This window comes from Xenopus laevis, chromosome 2S, assembly GCF_017654675.1.
Source record: "Xenopus laevis strain J_2021 chromosome 2S, Xenopus_laevis_v10.1, whole genome shotgun sequence".
NCBI classification, from domain to species: Eukaryota; Metazoa; Chordata; class Amphibia; order Anura; family Pipidae; genus Xenopus; species Xenopus laevis.
Genome location: NC_054374.1, coordinates 117,548,278 through 117,570,401, shown reverse-complemented (window position 1 = coordinate 117,570,401; position 22,124 = coordinate 117,548,278). Strand labels below are relative to the sequence as shown.

Genomic DNA, 22,124 nt, shown 5'->3' with positions numbered 1-22,124 from the left:
GTACTAACATCAATTAAAGTTCACCCCACATTGCTAAAGTATGGGCATCTAGAGTTACATTAGACAATAGGTTAGCCCGGGATATTGTCAAACATATCATTCAAATGTATGGTTGGTGGAGACAGTCCCGATTTTTAACAGCTCAACCCAAGGTCCCTGGTTTGTTACTGAAATGTACCTACTTTCTCTTTGATCTCATGCACTGAGCAGCCAGAAAAAGATATAACGTTTCTAACTTAATTGGCTTTTTACAGAGAGAGCCCAGAATAGATACTTAGATACTTTTGTAACAGTTTAAGATAAGCAGGTCTCTTTGCAGAACTTAGACTCACATCTTAAAGGGCAATTCACCTTCATAAGCAAAACTGTAATAACACAGAAATGTGTTCAAACTTTCATAACCTGCCAAATTATTAAAATGGACATGGTAGTTAGGGAGTGTGGCCAAAAAAATGGTCATGGTCAAAAAAATTGTGTCCCTCTTTCTATTAACAAAATGTTGGGAGGAATGTATCAAGCAAACACATTCTTTTGATGTAAATGAAAGGTATGAAAAGAGCTGTATAAATTGGGAAGGACTAGCCTGAACTGGAGGGCATGCGGCCAATTTAGAGGCTAGATGGTGTACACAGGGACATTGATAGTGTTTCCTAAAGAGAAGCATTGGCTTCCTTTTCCACATTGTGTTTGGGAAACTCTTTGACTAGTGCTGTTCACTCAGGAGCAGTTACAGATATGTTTGTGAGCACTGCTGCTTATGTCTTCTTGTTAGCATGCATACAGCATAAATGCTAATGGGCCTATTTATCATGCTCTGAAATTTGCAAAGGTTTAACAGTGTGCAAAATAAATGAAAAATGTGTTTTATGTTTCAGCCTCATTTTATGCCATTATTTTACACCGTTAGACCTTGGGTAATCCAGGAAAATCAAGGAAAAGTAACACCAAAAATAAAATTGTTTTAAAGTAATTAAAATATAAAGTACTGTTACCCTGCAACTGTTAAAACTGGTGTCTTTGCTTCGGAAACACTACTATAGTTTATATACATTACGAATAAGTTGCACTGGGTGCACTCATTTTTTTCCGCAGGATTGTGGCTGTAGAGGAAGTAGACCAGCAGTCTGGGCCCCCCATGCAGTCTGCTTCCTCTAAAGTCATGCCACTGGTATTCACAAACGTGGAATTCACAAAAGTATTGATATTGAGACATAATAAAAGTGGAGATATCATTATTGGATTTCCCGCCATATTCGCAAACCTCTATTTCCACTTCTGTGAATTTGTCTTTTAAATAGAACAGTTTAAAGATTTTGACTTTCATACAACACTTCAAACAACATTTTATCAACATTTCTTCTGAATTTTTCTTTAGTTCTTCCTAAACCAGCCCAAGTCAGTCTACCATCAGGTGAATCTCAGGTGTACATCATACTAATGACTGTGCCCTTCAGAGTAGAGATTCCCTGCCACTTTAAAAGGACGATGTGGCAGAAAACACACTTTGTCCATTACCATTATTTATCTCACATAAGAAAATGTGCAATAGCCCAAGACCCCAGTTTAGCTTCCAGTGTTTATGTGCCTGGTCATTGATCAGCAAGATGGCTGCCAGAGACAGAAGTGACACAGCTAAATATGTGGCCAACACTGCTGGGTAGTTCTGGTCTTGGGGGGGGGGGGGAGAGGCTAAAACATTTGCCAGGGTGGCTTTATTTCACCTTCAAATAAAGAACTATAATAAATATATATATATATATATATATATATATATATTATATTATATTATATATACACTCAAAATGCTAACATTGCCTCATTCATTTAGCAAAATAATGCAAATGTGATGTAATACATGCTATTTTTCTTGTTTATAAACCTATTGTTATCCTTTTCTGATTATACAGAAAACAGGGCTTGTACCCTGACAATAGACTGCTAATCCATAAAAATATGCTAATTAGTCCCCCATATTGCATCAAGTAACGTTGACCATACTTGGGCAGATTTAAGATGCTGATTCACACCGTTCAGATAGTACCCAATGTATTGGTTCTCCACGACTGCTACCTCAATAGATATCTAGTTGAAACTATTGGATGAACCCGATTAGGCCCAGACTCTTGGTGGTTGAATACCATCATTTGCAACAATGTTTTTAACTGTTTTTTGTTTTGTTTTTAAAAAACAGTTGGTATAGGGCAGGGGTGTCTTTTTGCAAAGAGGGCCAGATTTCAGATTTGGTGAGGTGAAAATGTGTGGGGCCGATCATTCTTTGAACCATTAACATCATTTAACTCCTTTAAACAAGGAATCACGTAGCCGTAGCTGTAATATTTGAGCAAATTAGTGAATTGATTTGCCACTTGGTCTATACTGCTGCCTGTGTGCTGAAGGTGTTAGTAATAGACAAGTACTGGCACATAGTGAAGCGCTTCTCTCACATACGTCTTTCATTTACTGTACTGGCACATCAGTACTTCTATTGCACCTTCAGCCCTAAAGAAGTATGTGAGAGCAGCATGTCACTATGTGCCAGTACGTGTCTATTGCTAATACCTTCAGCACACAGGCAGCAGTATAGACCAAGTGGCAGATCAATTCACTCAATTCATGTGCCCAAATAATACTGTTGTGGCTACGCGATTCCATATTGCACATTGCTGGGGGGCCACATTATTATTAATTTTGTGATGGAGGCTGAGGGCCGGTGTAAATTTGAAAATGGACCGCATTTGGCCCCCGGGCCTGACTTTGGACATGCCTGGTATAGGCCCATATTCTCTTGACTAAAGTAAGAAAGGTTTGAAGAGAATTAGATGATGTTTTCAAGCTGAAGCTGTTTTCAATACATGGAATTTGTAATAGGAAACCATATATTGTACTTGTGAAAACATTAACTCATAGTGTGGTATGCATATTATTGACTACATGTTTGGGAGGGGAAAGGCCATTTTATTGCACCAGATAATGTACAACATTGCTATCTATTTTTTTTTTTCAGTGTAGTTGTGCATTAATATGAGCTATCATATGTTTGGGGATCACATATATTAGTCTGTGAAACCCTTGAAGGAGGAAAAATGCAGTTTATTGCCTATAGATTAGCCATAAAACTGCTAATCTATATGCAATAGGCAAGCTAGAACACTATATCTGTAGAAATATGTCAAATCAATTGAACTTACTGTGTTTTTTCTTGAAGTCATTTATTACAAAGTTTTTTAGGAGCTTTAAGACATGGTTCTTCAATCTGCAGAAAAAACCCTTATCCAATAAACCCCATTTCCAAGCATTCAGGATTTTGGATCACATAGCCGTACACTTGCAGAAAAGCTACAAAAAAAAAAAAAGAAAAATCTGTATTATTCTTTCACAGTGTTAGTTCTAGTGCTCCTGTGAGTTAAGTGCTGTCGCTTTTTATAGGCAGTGAAGTTTTCAACAGGTGCAAACAGAGAATAATATACCACTCCTAAATCCTTTGTATTTATTTTGATGTATAGAATTCTTTTTTTTTTCTTTTTCTGCTGCATATTTATGTGCTGTCAGAATTCTGCTCGGCATCTAGATTCCAGGTGCAATATCCACCATCAGTGCATAATCATAGAAACAGATTGTTCCTCCTCTCTTCTCCTCACCCTCCTATGTCTGAACTGCCAACAGTTTCTGGGTGGGTCAATGTCATTAGCTGTAGTTATTTTTAAAGAGCCAAGAGGTGAGGTTTGTCGTGCAAAGGCAGAAAGAGGGCGTTTGTTTGCAGAGCTAACATCAAAGTGTACCTTTCTGCCTACTGACTAAAGCAGGTAACATTTCCAGCCACACACAGACACATAGTTTTGTTCATGAAATATTGTATTCTTACAGTATGCTCTCAGGGCTTTTTACAGATTTCATGTGATTCTCTTGGACTTTGGAGTGTTGAACTTAGATAAGAAACAGATTTTTTTTTATAGCAGCACAAAGCAGTCATATCTTACTTGCTGTTGTAGGATAATATCAACATCTTCCTGCGAGCCTGTGAGAAACTTGGACTAAAAGAAGCCCAACTTTTTCACCCTGGGGATCTTCAGGATTTATCATCTCGAGTCACAGTCCGGTAAGTCTTCCATCTTTGAAACTTGGAACTAATACTGAGTGTCTGAACTTAAATGTGCCCTTTGTTAGGGTCGTGCATAGAGAGTTGTGATGTTCTAATGTAGAAACACAAGTCTCGCTTGTATGGCCTTCATTCTGCAGGGTAACATTGACCGCTCTGATTTATATGTTTGCACAGCAAGGGCATAGAATACTTGCAAACAGTTATGTTATATGCAGACTTGGGGCATACAGTGTGTTGTCTGTGCTTTTGATATTTTCAGTTTTTCATCTTCCATTGCCCCCATGTTTTTTTGCTTTTCAGGGTCATTTATAGTAGCCATATTAAATCTTAGTAACAAACATATCTCCCACAATGGCTAATGTAGGCAGAGCTCTTACTCCATGCATACAGTGCAACGCCAGGTAGCTAAAGAGTTAATTTTGCACATTTCAGTTGAATGTACATATGAGACAAAGTCAAAATCAAGTCTTGCTTGGTAACATCTTCCTGGAGTACTTAACACGGGAAAGTCCTTGTCTCAGAGTTCTCTTTCTCTTTTTTTTCTTTTCTTTTTTCTAGAATTATTATGGCCCGCATGGGAAGCTCATGTTTCAACAAGTCTTATTTTAGAGTGTGCATTTAATGATTTTGGTGTGTGCCTTAAATTGCTGTGAAACCAGTGACTGCGTAAGCCTAGGGAAGCTATTAAAATCTGTTTATGTTGCAAGAAACATGTTGAGCGTATAAATATATAATCCCTTCTTTTGGGGAGCCAAGAATATAGAGATGAGACCGAGCTCAAGAATTCCAGCTCTTGTGAACTACAACACCCAACATCCTCACTCTGCCACTGATTAAGCCAGACTGCTGGAAATTGCAGTTCAAGCCATCTTTTGAGATAGCTAGTATGCCTACACAGCAAGTATAATGGGCTTTTATCTTTAATCCACAATGTGATTGTAAACTCACATATGTGATTGTAACAGACTATATGCCTATGTTTGCTAGTTTGTTTAACTGTAAATAGGGTATGGTTTTCATTATCTGCTCAATTTTAACAGTGCCACATGCTGTGCTCCATTTTTGGGCCCAAGCATGCATTGTGTTTAAGCAGTCACTTCTAGAAAAGGATCATGCGCTTGCATTGCTTTTAAGATGCTGCTGTGAATGCTCCTTACTTGAACCATGGAATCTGATAGGATATTCTATGTGAGAGTGAATGTGGCTTTGGTTTAACAATCAAACTTATTAAACTTTATTACAGGTTTCGCTCTTTCAGGCAGTTGTGCCAGTGACTTTAGTTGTTTACATGTTGCTAGGCCTAATGCTTTAATGACACGCTATAAAATCTCTGTGCAGTATTATGGCTACAATATAGTGACAACGCAATGTCAGCAGTGTCAGTCAAGCGATGCCACATCTTTTATATGTAGAAATAAGTCAAATCAACTGGACTTGCTGTGTTTTTTTTCCCTTGAAGATGTTTCACCACTCATTCAACTGGCTTTCTCAATTCGGAATAACCTGACAAATTATTCTGAATTAAGAAAGCCAGTTGGGTGACTGGTGAAACATCTAAAAGGAAAAAAACACAGCAAATCTAGTTGATTTGACTTATTTCTACAGATATACCATGACTTGGATGAATACGAATCTTCACAAAAATACAGCATCTTTTATTTCATGTATACACAAACATGCTTCATTAAAAAACACTCTTTGATCAACGGCACTTTGGATTTCTAGACTAAGACATTGCATGGGACCTCTCTATTGCAAGTTCTGGCTGTGCTATGGACAAATAAAGATAAGTCACTGATTACTTTTAGAAGAGACTTCAAAGGATTATTGTCTTGATGACAGATCTTCCACTTGGTACTATCTGTCACTTGTTCTTTCACTTTTGGGATGTTCTATGAGTACGACAAGCCATAGTGTCGGTGTACAAATTTATATTGAATTCATTTTTTGTGTGTTTAAGGCTCATTCTACCTTTTAATTAATTAATGTTTTTTTAATAACTTATACTGGTTTTCCATCCGTCCGTTATTGGGGCTTTTTAATAACACTGGTCATATTTGGTCTAGTACATTGCAAGCAATATGAAGTTTCCTTTCATTATTCTGCTTCCAGTAAACAGATACATGCTAATTACTTATGGGTTACCATAAAATATTATAGCACGGCAGCTTTCCCCAGTGTTAATTAAACAAAACTGGAGTTATCAACCCCCATGCTTCTACAATAAAAAAAATCAGGAATTTTTTACATTTTTTACCAGGGAAATGATTTGCATATATAATGCATGCTTAGCACTGTATGAGGGTGATGAAATGATCATACAGACATTCGATACTGGATCTGGGAATAACAGACAGGCCCACCTTTCTCTTGCAATTTCCTCTTTTTCTTATGTTGTCAGAGTTGTTTGTCATCACTTAAGTATCCAAAACTATAATATAAGCCCCATTGTCAGTATCTTTTAACACTTTTCTGTTAAGAAGCTAAGCTTAGGGGTCATTGCAAATTTACAAGCAGAAAATGAGGTTTGTCTGAAATATAAGCTGATGCTACAAGGATGATTATTCAATTATGATGTCAGTTGCACTGGTTTCTGTGCTGTCATGTAGTAATTATCTATATTAATTACTGATCAGCCCTGTATTGTGACATTTTAATTTTATATATATATATATATATATATATATATATATATATATATATATATATATATATATATATATATATATATATATATATATATATATATATATATATATATATATATATTCGGTGAATTGGTAGAAAATAAAATATGGAGCTACTGGGGCATCTTTGAAGACACAGATCTTCCCTGCTATAGGGCTGTGGTTGACTTGGGCTGGTACAGAGGCCCAAAACATAATGCACAACCTTTCTAGCCTATTTCTTTAGTTAAGCTTTAGTTCTTCTTAAAAAAAACTTTTATATAGGTTATTCAAACATATAGCAAAAATACAGATCGTCAACACCTCTTAACAGTTGGGAGGTATACTATTGTCTAGTGCAGGGATCCCCAACCTTTTGAACCCATGAGCAACATTCAGAAGTAAAAGGAGTTGGGGAGCAACACTAGCATGAATAATGTTCTTGGGGTGCCAAATAAGGGCTGTGATTGGCCATTTGGTAACCCCTATTTGTATTGTCAACCTACATTGAGGCTCTGTTTGACAGTACATCTGGTTTTTATGCAACTAAAACTTGCCGCCAACCCAGGAATTCAAAAATAAACATCTGCTTTGAGGCCACTGGGAGCAACATCCAAGGGGTTGGAGAGCAACATGTTGCTCACGAGCTACTGGTTGGGGATCACTGGTCTAGTGGATGAAGAAATGTCACTGTGTGAGTGAGTTTCACGGAGACTCACCATAAACAAAATGTATCCTATTTGGATTTAGAAGTCCTATCCTATTTTCATATCTGTGTAATGTTTATTACTACTTGTTAAGGTACAATGCTGGTATTCACTAAGGTGCAAACAATACTATTCAATTATTCAAGTAAGCGGAAATCTAAATTTGATTTAATGTTCCCATTTTGATTGTTGCTGAAGTATTTCACAGTCCTGTCTGTATCCGAGAGCTGTGAGAACTTTCATTGTTATGAAACCTTTCTTTTATCTAGAAATGTTTCATTTTACTAAGTGTAAGATGAAACCTGTAGAAGCTTTGGGAATTCAAGGTAAATCCTAGTATAATGTTTTGCACCCTGAGTTAAGGTGTGGCATGAGGAGCCCTCAGAGCCTTTGCTATGGTTACAATCTCAGGCAGTATAAATGTATACTTTAGAATATATGCGTTGCTTTAAAAAAACTCAATTTTATTGGCAATCCTTTCTAGTACAAGTGAGTGGTATGACATAATTGTTAAAACTTCTGCTTCGCCTTGAACACTCTCAAGCCCAACTACATCCATTTTAATATATTTGAATGACAACACTTCAGGTGGATTACTAGGACATGGGAAATGCACATTTTCCATGCCTGACATACCTAATCTATGTTAAAGGCACTTAGGCAGAACATAGATTGAGGTACAGATTGGCACATACATGCATAGTAACAATCAGTTATCCTTAAATGAGTTGTTCACCTTTGAGTTAACTTTTAATACAATGTAGAGAATGATATACTGAGACAGTTTGCAATTGGTTTTCATTTTTTATTATTTGTGGTTTTTAGAGTTATTTAGAGCCTTTTATTCAGCACCTCTCCAGTTTGCAATTTCAAACAATCTTTTTGCTAGGGTCCAAATTACCCTAGAAAAAACAAGCATTGATTTGAATGAGACGGAAATATAAATAGGAGAGAGACCTGAATAGAGAGAGGAGTAATAAAAAGTAGCAATAAGAATACATTTGTCGCCTTACAGAGCATATGTTTTTAGATGGGGTCAGTGACCCACTATTTGAAAACAGGAAAGAGTCAGAAGAAGAAGGTGAATAATTACAAAACTATAAAAAATAAATAATGAAGGCCAATTGAAAAGTTTCCTAGAATAAGCCATGCCATAACCACCCTTTTAAGAGGACTATAACAGGCAGTCTATCAAGTGTGTCATAGGTCTGTATATTCCTCTGTAGATGCACCTTGCCTTTGGTTGTCTTTCAGCCATTAGACCTTAAGTCTCTGCTCCCGAACCGCTGGTCTTTCTACTCTTTCTATTTTTGCTGGTGGTCAGAAGTTTAAAATCTCACCATTTAGTTCCATATTATACATGTCTGAATTTGTCATCAGAGCTCTAAAAATGTGGGCATTTTTTCCAGTGGCTCTTTAATTATTAATGGTATTGCAGCTTGATTTTGTCTTGCCAGTGCTATGATTTTTTAGTGCCCAAATGAAGGTTTAGGCCTAAACCTACCACGGGAAGAACAAGGATTTTGGCTTTTGTTTTCTAGGTGACTGCAGTCGTTCTGACTACTTGAAAATTGGATGCGAATACTGAAAGGGGCATTGAGAACTTGAATTTAAGTAGCATTCAGTATTCTAACGGTGCGACTTGCCACTTGCCAAAAACTAAAAAGATTATCTGTGGAAACATGCAACAGTTTATGTAAAAATTGCATCTGTTAATCAGATCAGAAAATACCAAGGTTGTTACATTTCTTGTAGCGGAAATTATAAATGTATAAATACACACAGATGGAAGAGGTTTATATCAAAGATATTTTCTGATGGAAACCTGAAATTAAAAGATAGAAAACTTAGTATGTTTATTAGAAGGATCTGTTGGTTGACTTGATCCATAGCACTTGAGAATCAAATGCACACTATGAATATTTACTAGGGACGTTTAAAGAAGCCATTTAACACTCAAAGTCGAGTGATCGGGACAACCAGCAGATCCTTAACCTTATTTCATCCCACATATATTCGAGTATTAGATGTTGGACATGTGTTGCTTTGTCAGTGACTCCTTGCACTACATACTCCAATGCATCCCATTGGAAGATTTGTGCAGGCCAGTCAGGTTCTTTAACTCCAGTCTCAAGTACATCAATTCTGTCATATAGTATGTTGTAGCATTGAAGTGGAGCGCCAGGTCATTTTCTATCAAAGATTACATGTGGTATTACACATTCAGGTAGGCAGCTTTCTTTTGGCATCCAATAAACACCACACTTGTCTGTTAAACAACAGATTATGTTGCAAGATTTTCCCACTCCCAAGAATCCATTTCCTTCTCCAGACTCAGAGTTCAATGTCAAATTACTGTCAAACTTGTCCACACCTAGACTGTGGTTATCACCCACGTGTTCTTACCTAGGATGTGCTTCATACTAATTTCTCATAGAGACTTTGTTGTAACTATATGATAGTGGTTTTCAGACGCTCTTGGTTCGATCCTCTTTGAGGTTCACCATATGGTCAGATCATGGTACCCTCAATAATAGCTGAAATACAGTAGTCTATATAGAAATTAAAAACATATGATCTACAGACAATATATTTTTTTATGTATTTTATTTATCTATTTAAAGGGAAACTATCCTGAAAATGAAAATTTAATAATAGCTTCCTTATATTGAAATAAGAAACTTTTTAAATAAAAATCAATTAAAAATTCTGTACCGTTTATGAACTAATCAAGTTTATCTTCACTATTCCTCTCTCAGCATCTGTTTCTCTTCATTCTCTCTTGATGCAGCAGCTGGGTGTCAGGTGAATGATCCAATATATTTTATAAGGGGGGGGGCTAGCAGATGTATTAGAGCTCACTCAAATAACTGATTACAGTACAAACAAAACTGCATGAAGAGAGAATGAAGAGAAACCGATGCTGAGAAAGGAATAGTGAAGATAAACTTGATTAGTTCATAAACGGTACAGAATTTTTAATTGATTGTATTTAGAAAGTTTCTTATTTCAGTATGCTGAAGCTAATATTAAATTTTCATTTTCACGATAGTTCCCCTTTAAAAAACACTCAATATTGCTTAGAAACACAAATACAAAAATTCTAAATATAGGATGCATAGTATCTTCTTGTTGTGTGTTGAAAATGTTCCCCTGCAGAATCAACCCTTCTCTGGCAGATAATAATATTGACTGGTAAGAAATGGCAGACTTTGCATTTTAAGCCAAAATCTGTTGAGTGTGTTGGTACAAGACATACTTCAAAGAGAGCATCACACATCTCCACAAACTCCGACAATAGTTGCTCTTCTAGCAGTCCTCAAACGCTATGGACAAGATCTTAATAGCATATAAATATCCACTAGGTGTATTCTGCTTGCAGGGACTAAAATGCCTGATTATCTTGGTTCCTCAGTGGACACTTATGTGTTATGGAGTTACATGGTGATGATGATGATGATTTATCTGCCTTTCTGTCATTTAAAAAAATTCTTCAAAATGTTGCAGACAGTTGCAACCAGGGTGATTTTATTAGTGAAAGAAACAAGTCTAAAGGTCTGGTGTGCATTTAACCATAGGTCATAAAAATCACTTATAAAGTGCCACATACTCCAGATAAAGTAACAAGTTTAATAATAAGAAATATTTTCTCACTTGTGTAAATCTTCCACTCAACTATAGTGGTTCGTTCTCTACTTGTGGGAGTAGATCAACAAGAGACAAACGGCAGAGAGACACCTGCGATGCTTGCTGCCTGAACCATAGGTCCAGGACTGTCTAGGACAGCTAATTATTGTTCATTCCAAATCACCCTAAACCACTTTCAAGTTAAACTTCCTTGAGGTTATATTGGAATTTAAAGCTTTTTCTTTTCTTTTGCTCACTAAGACACAAGCAGTATGTGCTGTAACCTATGTTCTCATGAGCCACCACTGGATTATTACTGTATAATAGTCATATATGTCTGTATCCTAATGTTGCTCTGATCAAGTGTCTCTTTTTATATTTTTTGCCCTAAAAGTCTGTGTATTGCTTTTTGCTTAGTTATTAGGAGGCTATGTGCTGGAGTTCATCCAGCTTTCTGTTCTATCTAAATCACATGTATTGAGAGGTACTTACTGGTATAGAAGCTGAAACAACCTCATCATTTAAAACACGTAATATTGAATTCTTTCAAAAGTGCTATGCATGCAGTTTACTTGTTGAGAGACTGCAAACACTTAGAACTTGGCTTAAACAGCAGCATAGAACTGAAGTGTCTGCATAGCTTCTATTGAAATTGCTGAGCTCTTGTCCGTTTCTATTTCTTCCAAGTGGCACTCCTAGTTATTTCGAACAACTGCGTTGCCCTTTTGGGTTGGAATAGTGTTGGAGTTACGCAACAATTTGATAACCCTTTAGTTGCCAATAAAATTCTTGATTTGTGGTTACCGTAAATAAACTGCTCTTTCAACATCTGTGATCGCAGGTATTGACTAATAGTTGTTTTATGTAATTATTGCACAATCTTTTATAAATAAACAAATTGGGTTTTGTTTGAAATTTACATTGCACCATGGGTGGACTCTTAATGCCATTGCCATTGTGCTCCAAAATCCAAATAGAATGCTACATCCCAAAACTCTTCTGGCTACATTACCATCAGAATTCATCTCATGGTTATGCCTCAGCACCCACCAATCAGAGGAACAACCCTCTAGTCTTCATGTGTGCTACACATGTCGCATAGTCCAAGTGTAATATCCAGCCTAGAATGCTGCCATTTTAGTTATTAAGATGCTTGTCTTTCTAACAGTCAAAGTTTAAGGAATGCTGCTCACAGTTGCTTTGTTGACTTGTTGTAGTGTAGTGCTACATGCATGATGGACAGATGTTGCTCCTAGGTGCAATACTAATAATATGATTTGGATTTTACACCAATATCTAAGTAACATGGAGCTAGCCATGTTGCCCTGTTTATTAAACTAATTAGCATATATATATGTGTGTTATTAAATCATTTTGTCATGCCGAATACTGAATCCTCTGGAAAAGATGTATCCAACAATCAAACTAAATCTGAAACCTGGTTTGTATATTCAGCTGATAGCATAATCCAACACAATATTCTAAAAATGAATTACCTTCAGTTGTCCAACAACTTTGTCACATGACAGGAAAGGATATAAATAAACATTTAAAAAAATTAGCCCTTTAATAGTTCTCATCATGTTCAGCCACACACTCATATTGACCACATTGTAGAAAAGAAAAACATCTGGTACTTTTTGCTTGGCGGTCAGACAAGGGAACCCAGTATCCAGAAAGCCTTGAAATACAGGATGGCATCTCCCATAGGATCCATTTTAATCAAATACGGTATGTAGATCCAATTTGCAGAAGAACCCCTTATCCCAAAGACACCCAGATGCCAAGCATTCTGAATAATGGATCCTATATCTTTACCTGCATTTAAAAAGTTCTGTAGTTGCATAGTCTGAAGCTCTTTGTATTTTCATCAAAGCTAAACTCCACTTTAGTCATCCAGTATTGTGTGACTGCACATCATTATTCACCATCGGCATGTAATGCAAATCTATTTCCTGTGGCAACGCAAATGATTTACATTTTTCAAATGCATATAAATAGTGTGTTCTTTTTATTTTTAGCCTAGTCAGTAACTTATATATGTGGTATGAATGAGACATCGATCTAGAGAGAACCTGTACCTTGTTTTGTCACACCCAAGACAGCTCTTGAGATAATGAGATTTGTCGGAAAATTACAGTCTAGGGAAGACATAACTTCACAGCTAAACATTTTGTCATAATGAATATTAATATATTTGATAGTAAATGAGAAACTAATAAGGTCTATATTGAATATCAACTTTACAAGGATAGGGTGCATCTTTACTTTGAACACTCCTAAATATCCCTGTGTTCCTGCATCAGAATACAAAAACTCCTATGCCTGCATAGCTGTGTGTATAACAAGCCTGAAATTAGATAACGTGTAAAGTTGTTAAGCCTGTGACCATACCATTCATACTCCATATTTCAATGACATGCTTCCTTTTTATTGTGAATTGCTCTTTGATAACTAGCATGGAAGGTTCACTAGTTCATTTACTCTGATGCAAGAGGTGTTATGACATTCGGGCACATCAAATACCTGGACAGGTGTGTCTCCTAAATATACACTCAAAAATAAACATACATAAATACATAAAGCCACAAGCTAAAGGAGATTATGGGTTTCACATCTAAAAGAAAAATGCTACTATGGTGGGTTAGAAACTCAACCCCCCCCAAAACTCCTTATAGGTCTCAATTACCAATGGAATAAGCACAAGTACTATACTATACTATTATCTTTGAGGGGAGAAAGACCTACCTGTTGGGGTTAAGTGTGTAGTATGTATTACAAGTCACATCTACCTGCACCCAATAAAAGGGATGAGCTGCATTCTAGTGTGTTCTGTATTATGGGGAGGTTGCTCACTCCTCAATATGCCTGCTCTCCCAACCTCCACTTAATGGTTTCTTTGGAAGAGATCAAACCAAATAAAGAGAAAAGCAGGTATGGTCTTTCTCCCCCAAAGATAATATTCTCTTTTTTTTTTACTTAGTTAGGAATTATACATGGACTCTGCCATGACGGGGCACGTCTACTTATGCATACTTTGTACAAACTTTGTAACTAAAAGTGTCTCTAAATAAATTTACAAAAAAGACGTTCAGTGTCGAATGCAGTGAAAGATGGTGTTAATGTACCCAGAAAAAGGGGGGTGCAGGTGCTCAAGCCCCAGACCTTCAGCTCAGGGAGGCAAATAATGCAAATAGACAATGAAGCCTAACGTGCTTCGTGCCTTAGGGGCACTTAGTCATTGATTAAATGCTTTTCGCAAGTTAAAACTATATGATGTGTATCTTCTGGGTATTTTAGACCTGCCATTAAAGTTGCACAAATTCATATATTGCTGGACCTTTTAAATTTGTAAACTTAGTGCCATCCTGTCAATACTCTTATCAGTTCAGTGACACTTGGTAAAAAATCTCTACCGAGAAGTAACAACTTGGGGAAATTGATATCCTGAGCCTAGTGGACTTATTTTTCTCAGATGTTTTGTTACTACATTACATAAGTGATTTCCCAATGTCACATGGAATCACTATTGCAAATTGTACTTGCTAATGACTTACTTTTTGTTTGGCTTCTTCAGGGGATGTAGGATTTAATTTTAATCAAGTCTGCAATAAGTATAGGCTGTGCAATGCATCAATTATACCCACTCAAATCTGTTTATTAAGTTGATGCAAACATTTAAAAATAAGCTATTGTTCTTACCATGTGCACTTACTCCTCCAGTGATGCACAGCTTATAAACGTAATGGCAGAAATGAACACTGGGCATTAACTCAAACAGAGAAAGCACTAATTTAGAACAAGCAACTTGCATCACCATTGCCAAAGTAGTAAGCACTAAGGTGAAACATATTCCTCTGTTGCCAGTGTACTAGCCACTAAGTTGGTAATGGAATGTGCTGCAGTCACCAACATAGTAACCACAAAGGTAGATTATGAAACTTGCTGCAGTGCCACCAGTAATCACTAGGATGGAAATGCTGAACTGATATTTCTTGCCTTAACCTTTGCTAGTCTTTGCAATTAGAAAGCTAACAAATATTAAGCTAATAACAGATTATTGATGAGAGCACTTTTGTTTTATGCCAAGAAAACAGTAGCCCTACACTGGATGGGGCCAACACCTCCCACGCTTAAAAAATGGATAAATCTCATTAATTCCCAGCTGGAACTTTATAAGTTAACATATATTGCCAGAGGCTGTCCACAGAAATTCGAACATATATGGTCTCCTTGGCTGGATTCACCCGCAACGACGACCAAATAAGTATATTGTGATATTTCGTCATATTCTCTCCATGTCTACCCTTCTTTTTCCTTCCTTCTTATTTCCTTCTTTCTTGTTGTTCATGAAAACTTAATAAAAAGTTACTATTAAAAAAAAAAAGAAAGCTAACAAATATAAAACTTGAACCTACTAATTTACCTTTGTTACAAAATGGTTACTCCTTTGATGCACATACTTTTTTTCAGGGAAAAATATAATCCCTGATATTTCTAGAGCTGTAGTTCAGCTGTGTGAAGCGGGTTGCATTTTGGACAACCCTACCTATCTTATGTAGCATGTGTTCGGATAATGGTACATGTGCAATGGGAGTGAACTTTTTTAATTAATAATCTGCTGCCTTGTGGACACACCAGCAGGGTTGGCATGATGACCAAGGAGCATTTTTTGCTGCTCACTTACTAACAAGCAGGAAGAAAATACCTATGCCTAGACTTCCATGATCATTTTTTTACAGGCTTAAAAACCTTTGAATACCTCAAATTTTTCAAGTTTATAGGCCTAAAAAGCTCAAATTTGTGAGCTTATAAACTCGAAAATGCAAAAATCTCGAATTAAAAAAAAAAAAAAGCTGAAATGTTGGCTAGGACAACTCCCATTGACTTTTACGTGACCTCAGCAGCTTTTAGATGGCAATTGTTTTTACATTCAAGTTTTCATTTTATTTTAAATAAATATCAGATATTAGAGTTTTTGAAAATATAATTCGAATTTGTGAGTTATTGTGGGAAAAGTTTGTCATGACAAAAACTCAAATTCGAACCTTGATAAATCACCCCTTAAATAAGTCAATCTTGCCCAGCTTTATAAATTTAAGCGTGTACAAGGCGAATATATTCACTCTGTGAATTATTCTGTGCTGTGCAAAGTTTAGAAATGATACCATAGGCTGCAAGGAGAAATTACCTCTTGGATTTAGCTTTCAGTAGATCAGTGGCTAGTTTTGGGCATGTGGTGAAGACTGAGATAGTCTGTAGCTACTCTAGCAATCTTTACAGTGATGCATGTAAACATGGGTGTTTTTGATTCTGTGGTGAAACAATATTGAAAATGTTTTCAGGAAAAAAACCTGTGAGTAACGTACAATTTCTATTTTTTATTAAAGCATTCATAGCTGTTGTAAACTAATTTAAAAATCTCAGCTGTCAATCAAATATTGTCTGCCCCTCCTCTATGCCTTAGTCATAGAGGCGGGGCAGACAATTACTTTCACTTTCCAATCAGCACTTCCTAGATGTCACTGCTCTCCACACATTCCCCCGTTCTCTTCACCGTTTAATTGTGTAGCCAGGGCATGGGGATGGACATTGGGTCCCCCATTCTGGTGCACAAACAAGATTCTGAGATAATGCAAGGCTTACCTTAATAACAGCGTCCACAAAATGGCTCCTGCCTGCTTGCTTGCTATAATTATGAATTCCCAAACTGAAGGAAACAAGATTCAAATAATCTATATAGTGTAATTAAAGTTAATTTTGCTTGACTAATGGGATAAAGTAGGATTTTGAAAAATCTTTTTGGGTGAGGGGTCCCCTTTAAAACATGGAAATCAGCACGCTGTTTATTGGGAAGATAGCGTTTTTAACATATTAGTCTGGTTTTTGCCCCAATTTACCTATATTTTGCTTGCAGATACTTTGACATGTCACCTTGATTTGTCTTGTCATGCTTCCAGGTGTAACAGCTTTATGTAGTTAGTCTTAAAACGCTAGCAGGGTAAATTGGGAGCAGTAATTTTGAGCAACTGTTGCACTGAATATTACCTAAACCTAGAATACTATCAAGGTGAGAAAATTACTTTGTTTTTTGCAGAAATGGTTCTTCTCATAGCTTACTTAACAGGTATGTGTTGAGTTTCAGGTGCTGGAATGCGTCCCATGGTAACTAGATTTGATACAAGCCATAACAATCTGGGCTCTCTCAGCATGGGACATTGTGTTGATATATGCCGTTTTGCACTGTGTTGTTAAAAGAGAGGAGTGCCGTGTTTCAGCTAACATCATTTAAAGCAAATACATGAGCCCTGTCAGCTGTGACATTGAAAACAAAGACAGTACTCTTACCCATCATATTATATTTACTTTGTAAATTTGGTGAAAAATGTATTGCATTCATAGTTTACAAAACCCTCTCATAAAGAAACAATTTATGAGGTCTACAAATTATAAGCACAGTGACTTAGGATGTTGTGATTTTTAAAAGCTATTTTTGATAAGATGAGATGCTCCCACAATTTATATGAACCTAAAATTGAGAGGAACACTTCCTGTTATATTAGCACAGAGGGCTGCTGTTCTATTTCATATGTATAGCAGTTTGTGCTACCAACCAACCCTCTCTAGTGCCTTCACTGTGCTGCAATTGTATACGTAATTGTTTTTGTAAGTATGCAGACTAGATAAATGTGGAAAGATCTTTGGTGTGCATTGTGGTACTATTATTTGAGTTGCATAATGCTAAAAGCCAAATAGCACACTGGGGCACACTTACATTTCATGTATATTACATTTTGCGAGACCTTAAAAAAATTGTTTTAGCAACCCACTAACTTAAAGGGGACCCGTCACCCAAAAAAAAAACATTCCAAATCCTATTTTATCACATTAGTCAAGCAAAATGAACGTTAATTACACTATATAAATTATTTGAATCTTGTTTACTTCAGTCTGGGAATTCATAATTATAGCAAGCAGGAAGCAGCCATTTTGTGGACATTTTTATTAAGGCAAGTCTTGCATCATCTCAGAATCTTGTTTTTGCACCAGAATGGGGGACCTGATGTCCATCCCCATGCCCTGGCTACACAATTAAACCGTAAAGAGAACGGGGGAATGTGGGGAGAGCAGTGACATCTAGGAAGTGCTGAATGGAAAGTGAAAGTAATTGTCTGCCCCGCCTCTATGCCACTGGCATAGAGGAGGGGCAGACAATATTTGATTGACAGCTGAGATTTTTAAATGAGCTTACAACAGCTATGAATGCTTTAATAAAAAATAGAAATTGGATTTCATGTTTAATTTGAAAAGGACTTTTATTATACAAATTTTTGTGTCTGGATGACAGGTCCACTTTAACAGAGTTGAGTATTGTTCAGCTACTTATAAACAGAGGCCCATATATTTTAAAAGGCTATTGTATGTCAGCACGCAGTTTGCCTTAATTATTACAAAAAATGAGGTGTTAATTCCACGCCTTGGCCAATTAACATGCACCTGTAAGTAATTCCTAGTTCTAAAGGCTAAAGCTAGAAGCAATATTTGTACACGAAACACAAAAAATTACCAGCGTTTGGTCTAACCTATGCTGTGGCATTGACCTGCTGCTAGACACACCATTGTGCCAGTGCTCAGTCTAACCCACAATCTGGAGTTAACCAGCTGCTGGAAACTATGAAAAGCCATTATTTGTTTGGTTACTATCTTGCCAAACCCTAGCCAGACATAAGTGACAGTCATTCTGACCCTAAACATGTAGGCCAATAATCTACCAACGAATTGAGACTTTTTGAAACCGTTTACAGTATTAACCTGCTTTATTTCTAACTAGTTGTGCTAGTCATGGGGCTGTGTCAGCCTCTCCTTTTAATCAAATTGTATTTTCAGATATTTAATTTTGCATTCCTTGTTTTTCAGGCAAGAAGAGACCGATAGAAGATTAAAAAATGTACGTATATGTTTTACAGTATACATATATATTTCTACAATAATATACTTTCTGTGTACACATACACAAGGAAAAAAGAGAACCTTTATTTAATGATAACTAGAGCATGCATTAATATAAGAGGCATGTAGCTGTTGTTCTAGACTGGCATGGAGTAGTGGCGGAACTATTGGGGGTGTGGGGGATGCACTTGCACCAGGGCCCGAACGAAAATCTTCTCTAGTGGGCGGTGGGGGCCCCACAGTGTATAGTTACGTTAATGATATGCAGGATACCTAATTTGCATGTTTGGTGTTGGCCATATCAAAGAAGCATGGAAGGTCAATTCTGCTAGAATGGTGAATAGTAATTAGAAATCAGTTGAGCAAGTGGTTATGGGAAGCACCACCATAAAATTAATCCAAAGTCCTCAACTTTAATACAGAAATCCATTAACCTATCTGAGATCTGTTGTCTGAAGTAGTATTGCACACAAGGCCCTATGTCTAAACTGCCTGTTGTATATCTGGGAATGAATGAAATTCTATTTGTGATTTTGGAATATAAGGTACCTGTACTGCTTTAAGTCTTTGAATGTTATTAAAGTATTGGTGTAAGTCATAAGTAGATTGAATTTTGTTTTACACAAATGCCAAAAATATAGTCTATGCATTTGACTGAAACGGTTATTGTTGTTAAGGATATTGTGAATATACTAGGGATGCACTGAATTCAGGATTCAGTTTGGGATTCAGCCAGGATTCGACCTTTTTCAGCAGGATTAAGCCGAATGCTTCTTCGCGACCAAACCAAAGTCTAATTTGCATATGCAAAATAGCGGTGGAGAGGGAGTTGCATTACTTTTTGTCACAAAACAAGTAAAAAATATTTTCCCCTTCCCACCCCTAATATTCATTGGCAAATAAGGATTTGGATTGGGTTCGGTATTCAGCCAAATCTTTTGCGAAGGATTCAGTGCATCCCTAGAATATACCCTAACTGTTGCTGTAAACGTTTCATATGTTGTCTAGCCTTGCAAAAAAGGATTTTAAAATGGATTTTAATATGCGTATTCCTTATGCAGAGTGCAATAAAAAGCTGCAGAGTGTGCACATTATTAAATACAAGCATAATCATATTATTACCTCTGCTTTGAGAGCAATATGTTGCCTATATTTAGCTGAGGAAATGATAAAATCTTCACATTTTGCAAATAACCTCTTGTACAGTATTTAGTAATGATTTTTTGCCTTTCCCCCCCTTCAGGTTCTGATCACTGTATATTGGCTTGGAAGGAAAGCACAAAGCGATTCATATTATAATGGTCCTTACCTGAATCTAAAGGCTTTTGAAGGGTTATTGGGGCAAACTCTGATTAAGGTGAGAAATTTGTATTGAATTCCCGGTCTTGCAGCTTTGCATTAGTGTTGAAAATAAATATAGGCTGTAAAAAAAAAAAAAAAAAAAAAAAAGGTGCGCCAGAAAAAGGAAACTGTGTGTTACCTGGTGAGCTAATTCTCTGCTAGGGCTGAGTGATGTGCATACAGACTGGTTTCACACACACACCTTCCCAAAGAGACACTTAGTGCTAGTTGAAGGGCTTCCACATTCCCATGCCTGTGAGTCATACATTAGCTCCAGTGAACAAATATGTGTAAAAGAATTCTTAATTTGGTTTATTTCTTAAACTATTATGTCATCCCTTTATTTGTGTGGGGTTTGGATTTGCATAGGAGGAAAGGGATGTTATTGCAGAATTTTTACTAACTAGAATGGCACCTGAAAGTATTTTGCAAGCAACTGAAATCATTTAAAAGCGAATAGGCTGTTAGCGTACATCCACTTAACTGTAGAAAAGGTTTAATTATTTTTGAAGGTTTTCGTATTTTATAATGTTTTTGAGATATGAATGGTTTATTGTGCTTCCTCAACCTAACATGTCCTGCAGAAAAACGTGGTAAAGAACTCAGGTCAAACAATTGCAATGTTCTGTGTTTGATCAAAGTTCTTTACCACATTTGCCTTTTAGCGGAATACTAAGCTTTATTGAACGGAAGCAGTGGTGATTGGACTAAGAATATTGAATCTTTAACCTATGTTCTTTGATTGTCCTGCAGACTATACAGTCATGCTGCATGTGTTGTAAATTGCAAACTGCTCACTCATGCTGGAATTAGTCGGAGCAGACCCTTTCAACATTAAAGGGTTGGTTCACCTTTAAGTTAACTTTTACTATGTCAAAAAAGGCCAAGTCTAAGCAACTTTTCAATTGGTCTTCATTATTTATTTTTTTGAATTATTTGCCATTATCTTCTAACTTTTTCCAGCTTTCAGATGGGGGTCACTGACCCCCTTCTCAAAACAAATGCTCTGTAAGGCTACAAATGTATAGTTATTACTAATTTTTATTACTGATCTTTCTATCCAGGTCCTCACCTATTCATATTCCAGTCTCTTTTTCAAATCAGTGCATGGTTGCTAGGGTAATTTGGACCCTAGCAACCATATTGCTGAAATTGCAAACTGGAGAGCTGCTGAGTAAAAAGCTAAATAACTCAGAAACCACATATAATAAATAATTAAAACCAATTGCAAATTGTCTTAGAATATCACTCTTTACATGATACTAAAAGATACCTCAAAGGTGAACAACCCCTTTAATGTATTGGTTTCAGCTTAAATAAAAGCATTGAGCCACTCATAAAACTTTGAATAAATAAATGACTCTAAGAAAATAATACAAACTAGTGAAACATATGTATTTACCATCTAATACAATTTAGTTACCCTTTAAAAAGAAAGTGCACTGTCTTCATATTACCCTCCCCAGAAAATTTTTGAAACACTATTAAAATAACAACAAAGACCTTGAAAATAAACAATTTTCTTGCTTCTACTGAAATTTAGGCACTAGAAGAATCCAGCAGTTTGAAACGAAGCGGCAGAGATAGTGGTTGTAGTGATTTGTGGTATAGAGACAGTGTTACTTCACCTGTTGTTCATAAACGAGACGATTCCTGGGACAGTTTGGACTCTTTGGGTTCAAAGTCTTATACAAGTTTCTCATCAGACACAACTATTAAAGGGAGCAGTGAAGG

General features: G+C 36.5%; 1 protein-coding gene across 10 annotated transcripts in view; it reads left to right on the top strand.

Moving 5' to 3' along the window:
• lmo7.S (LIM domain 7 protein S homeolog) overlaps nt 1–22,124 on the top strand; it is a 95,284-nt gene that overhangs the window by 36,702 nt on the left and 36,458 nt on the right. For all 10 annotated transcript variants that reach the window (NM_001097845.1, XM_041582919.1, XM_041582922.1 and 7 more), the window contains 4 exon segments: nt 3,990–4,096; nt 19,017–19,047; nt 20,293–20,406; nt 21,934–22,123. In NM_001097845.1, the coding sequence (NP_001091314.1) occupies nt 3,990–4,096; nt 19,017–19,047; nt 20,293–20,406; nt 21,934–22,123 (442 nt within the window).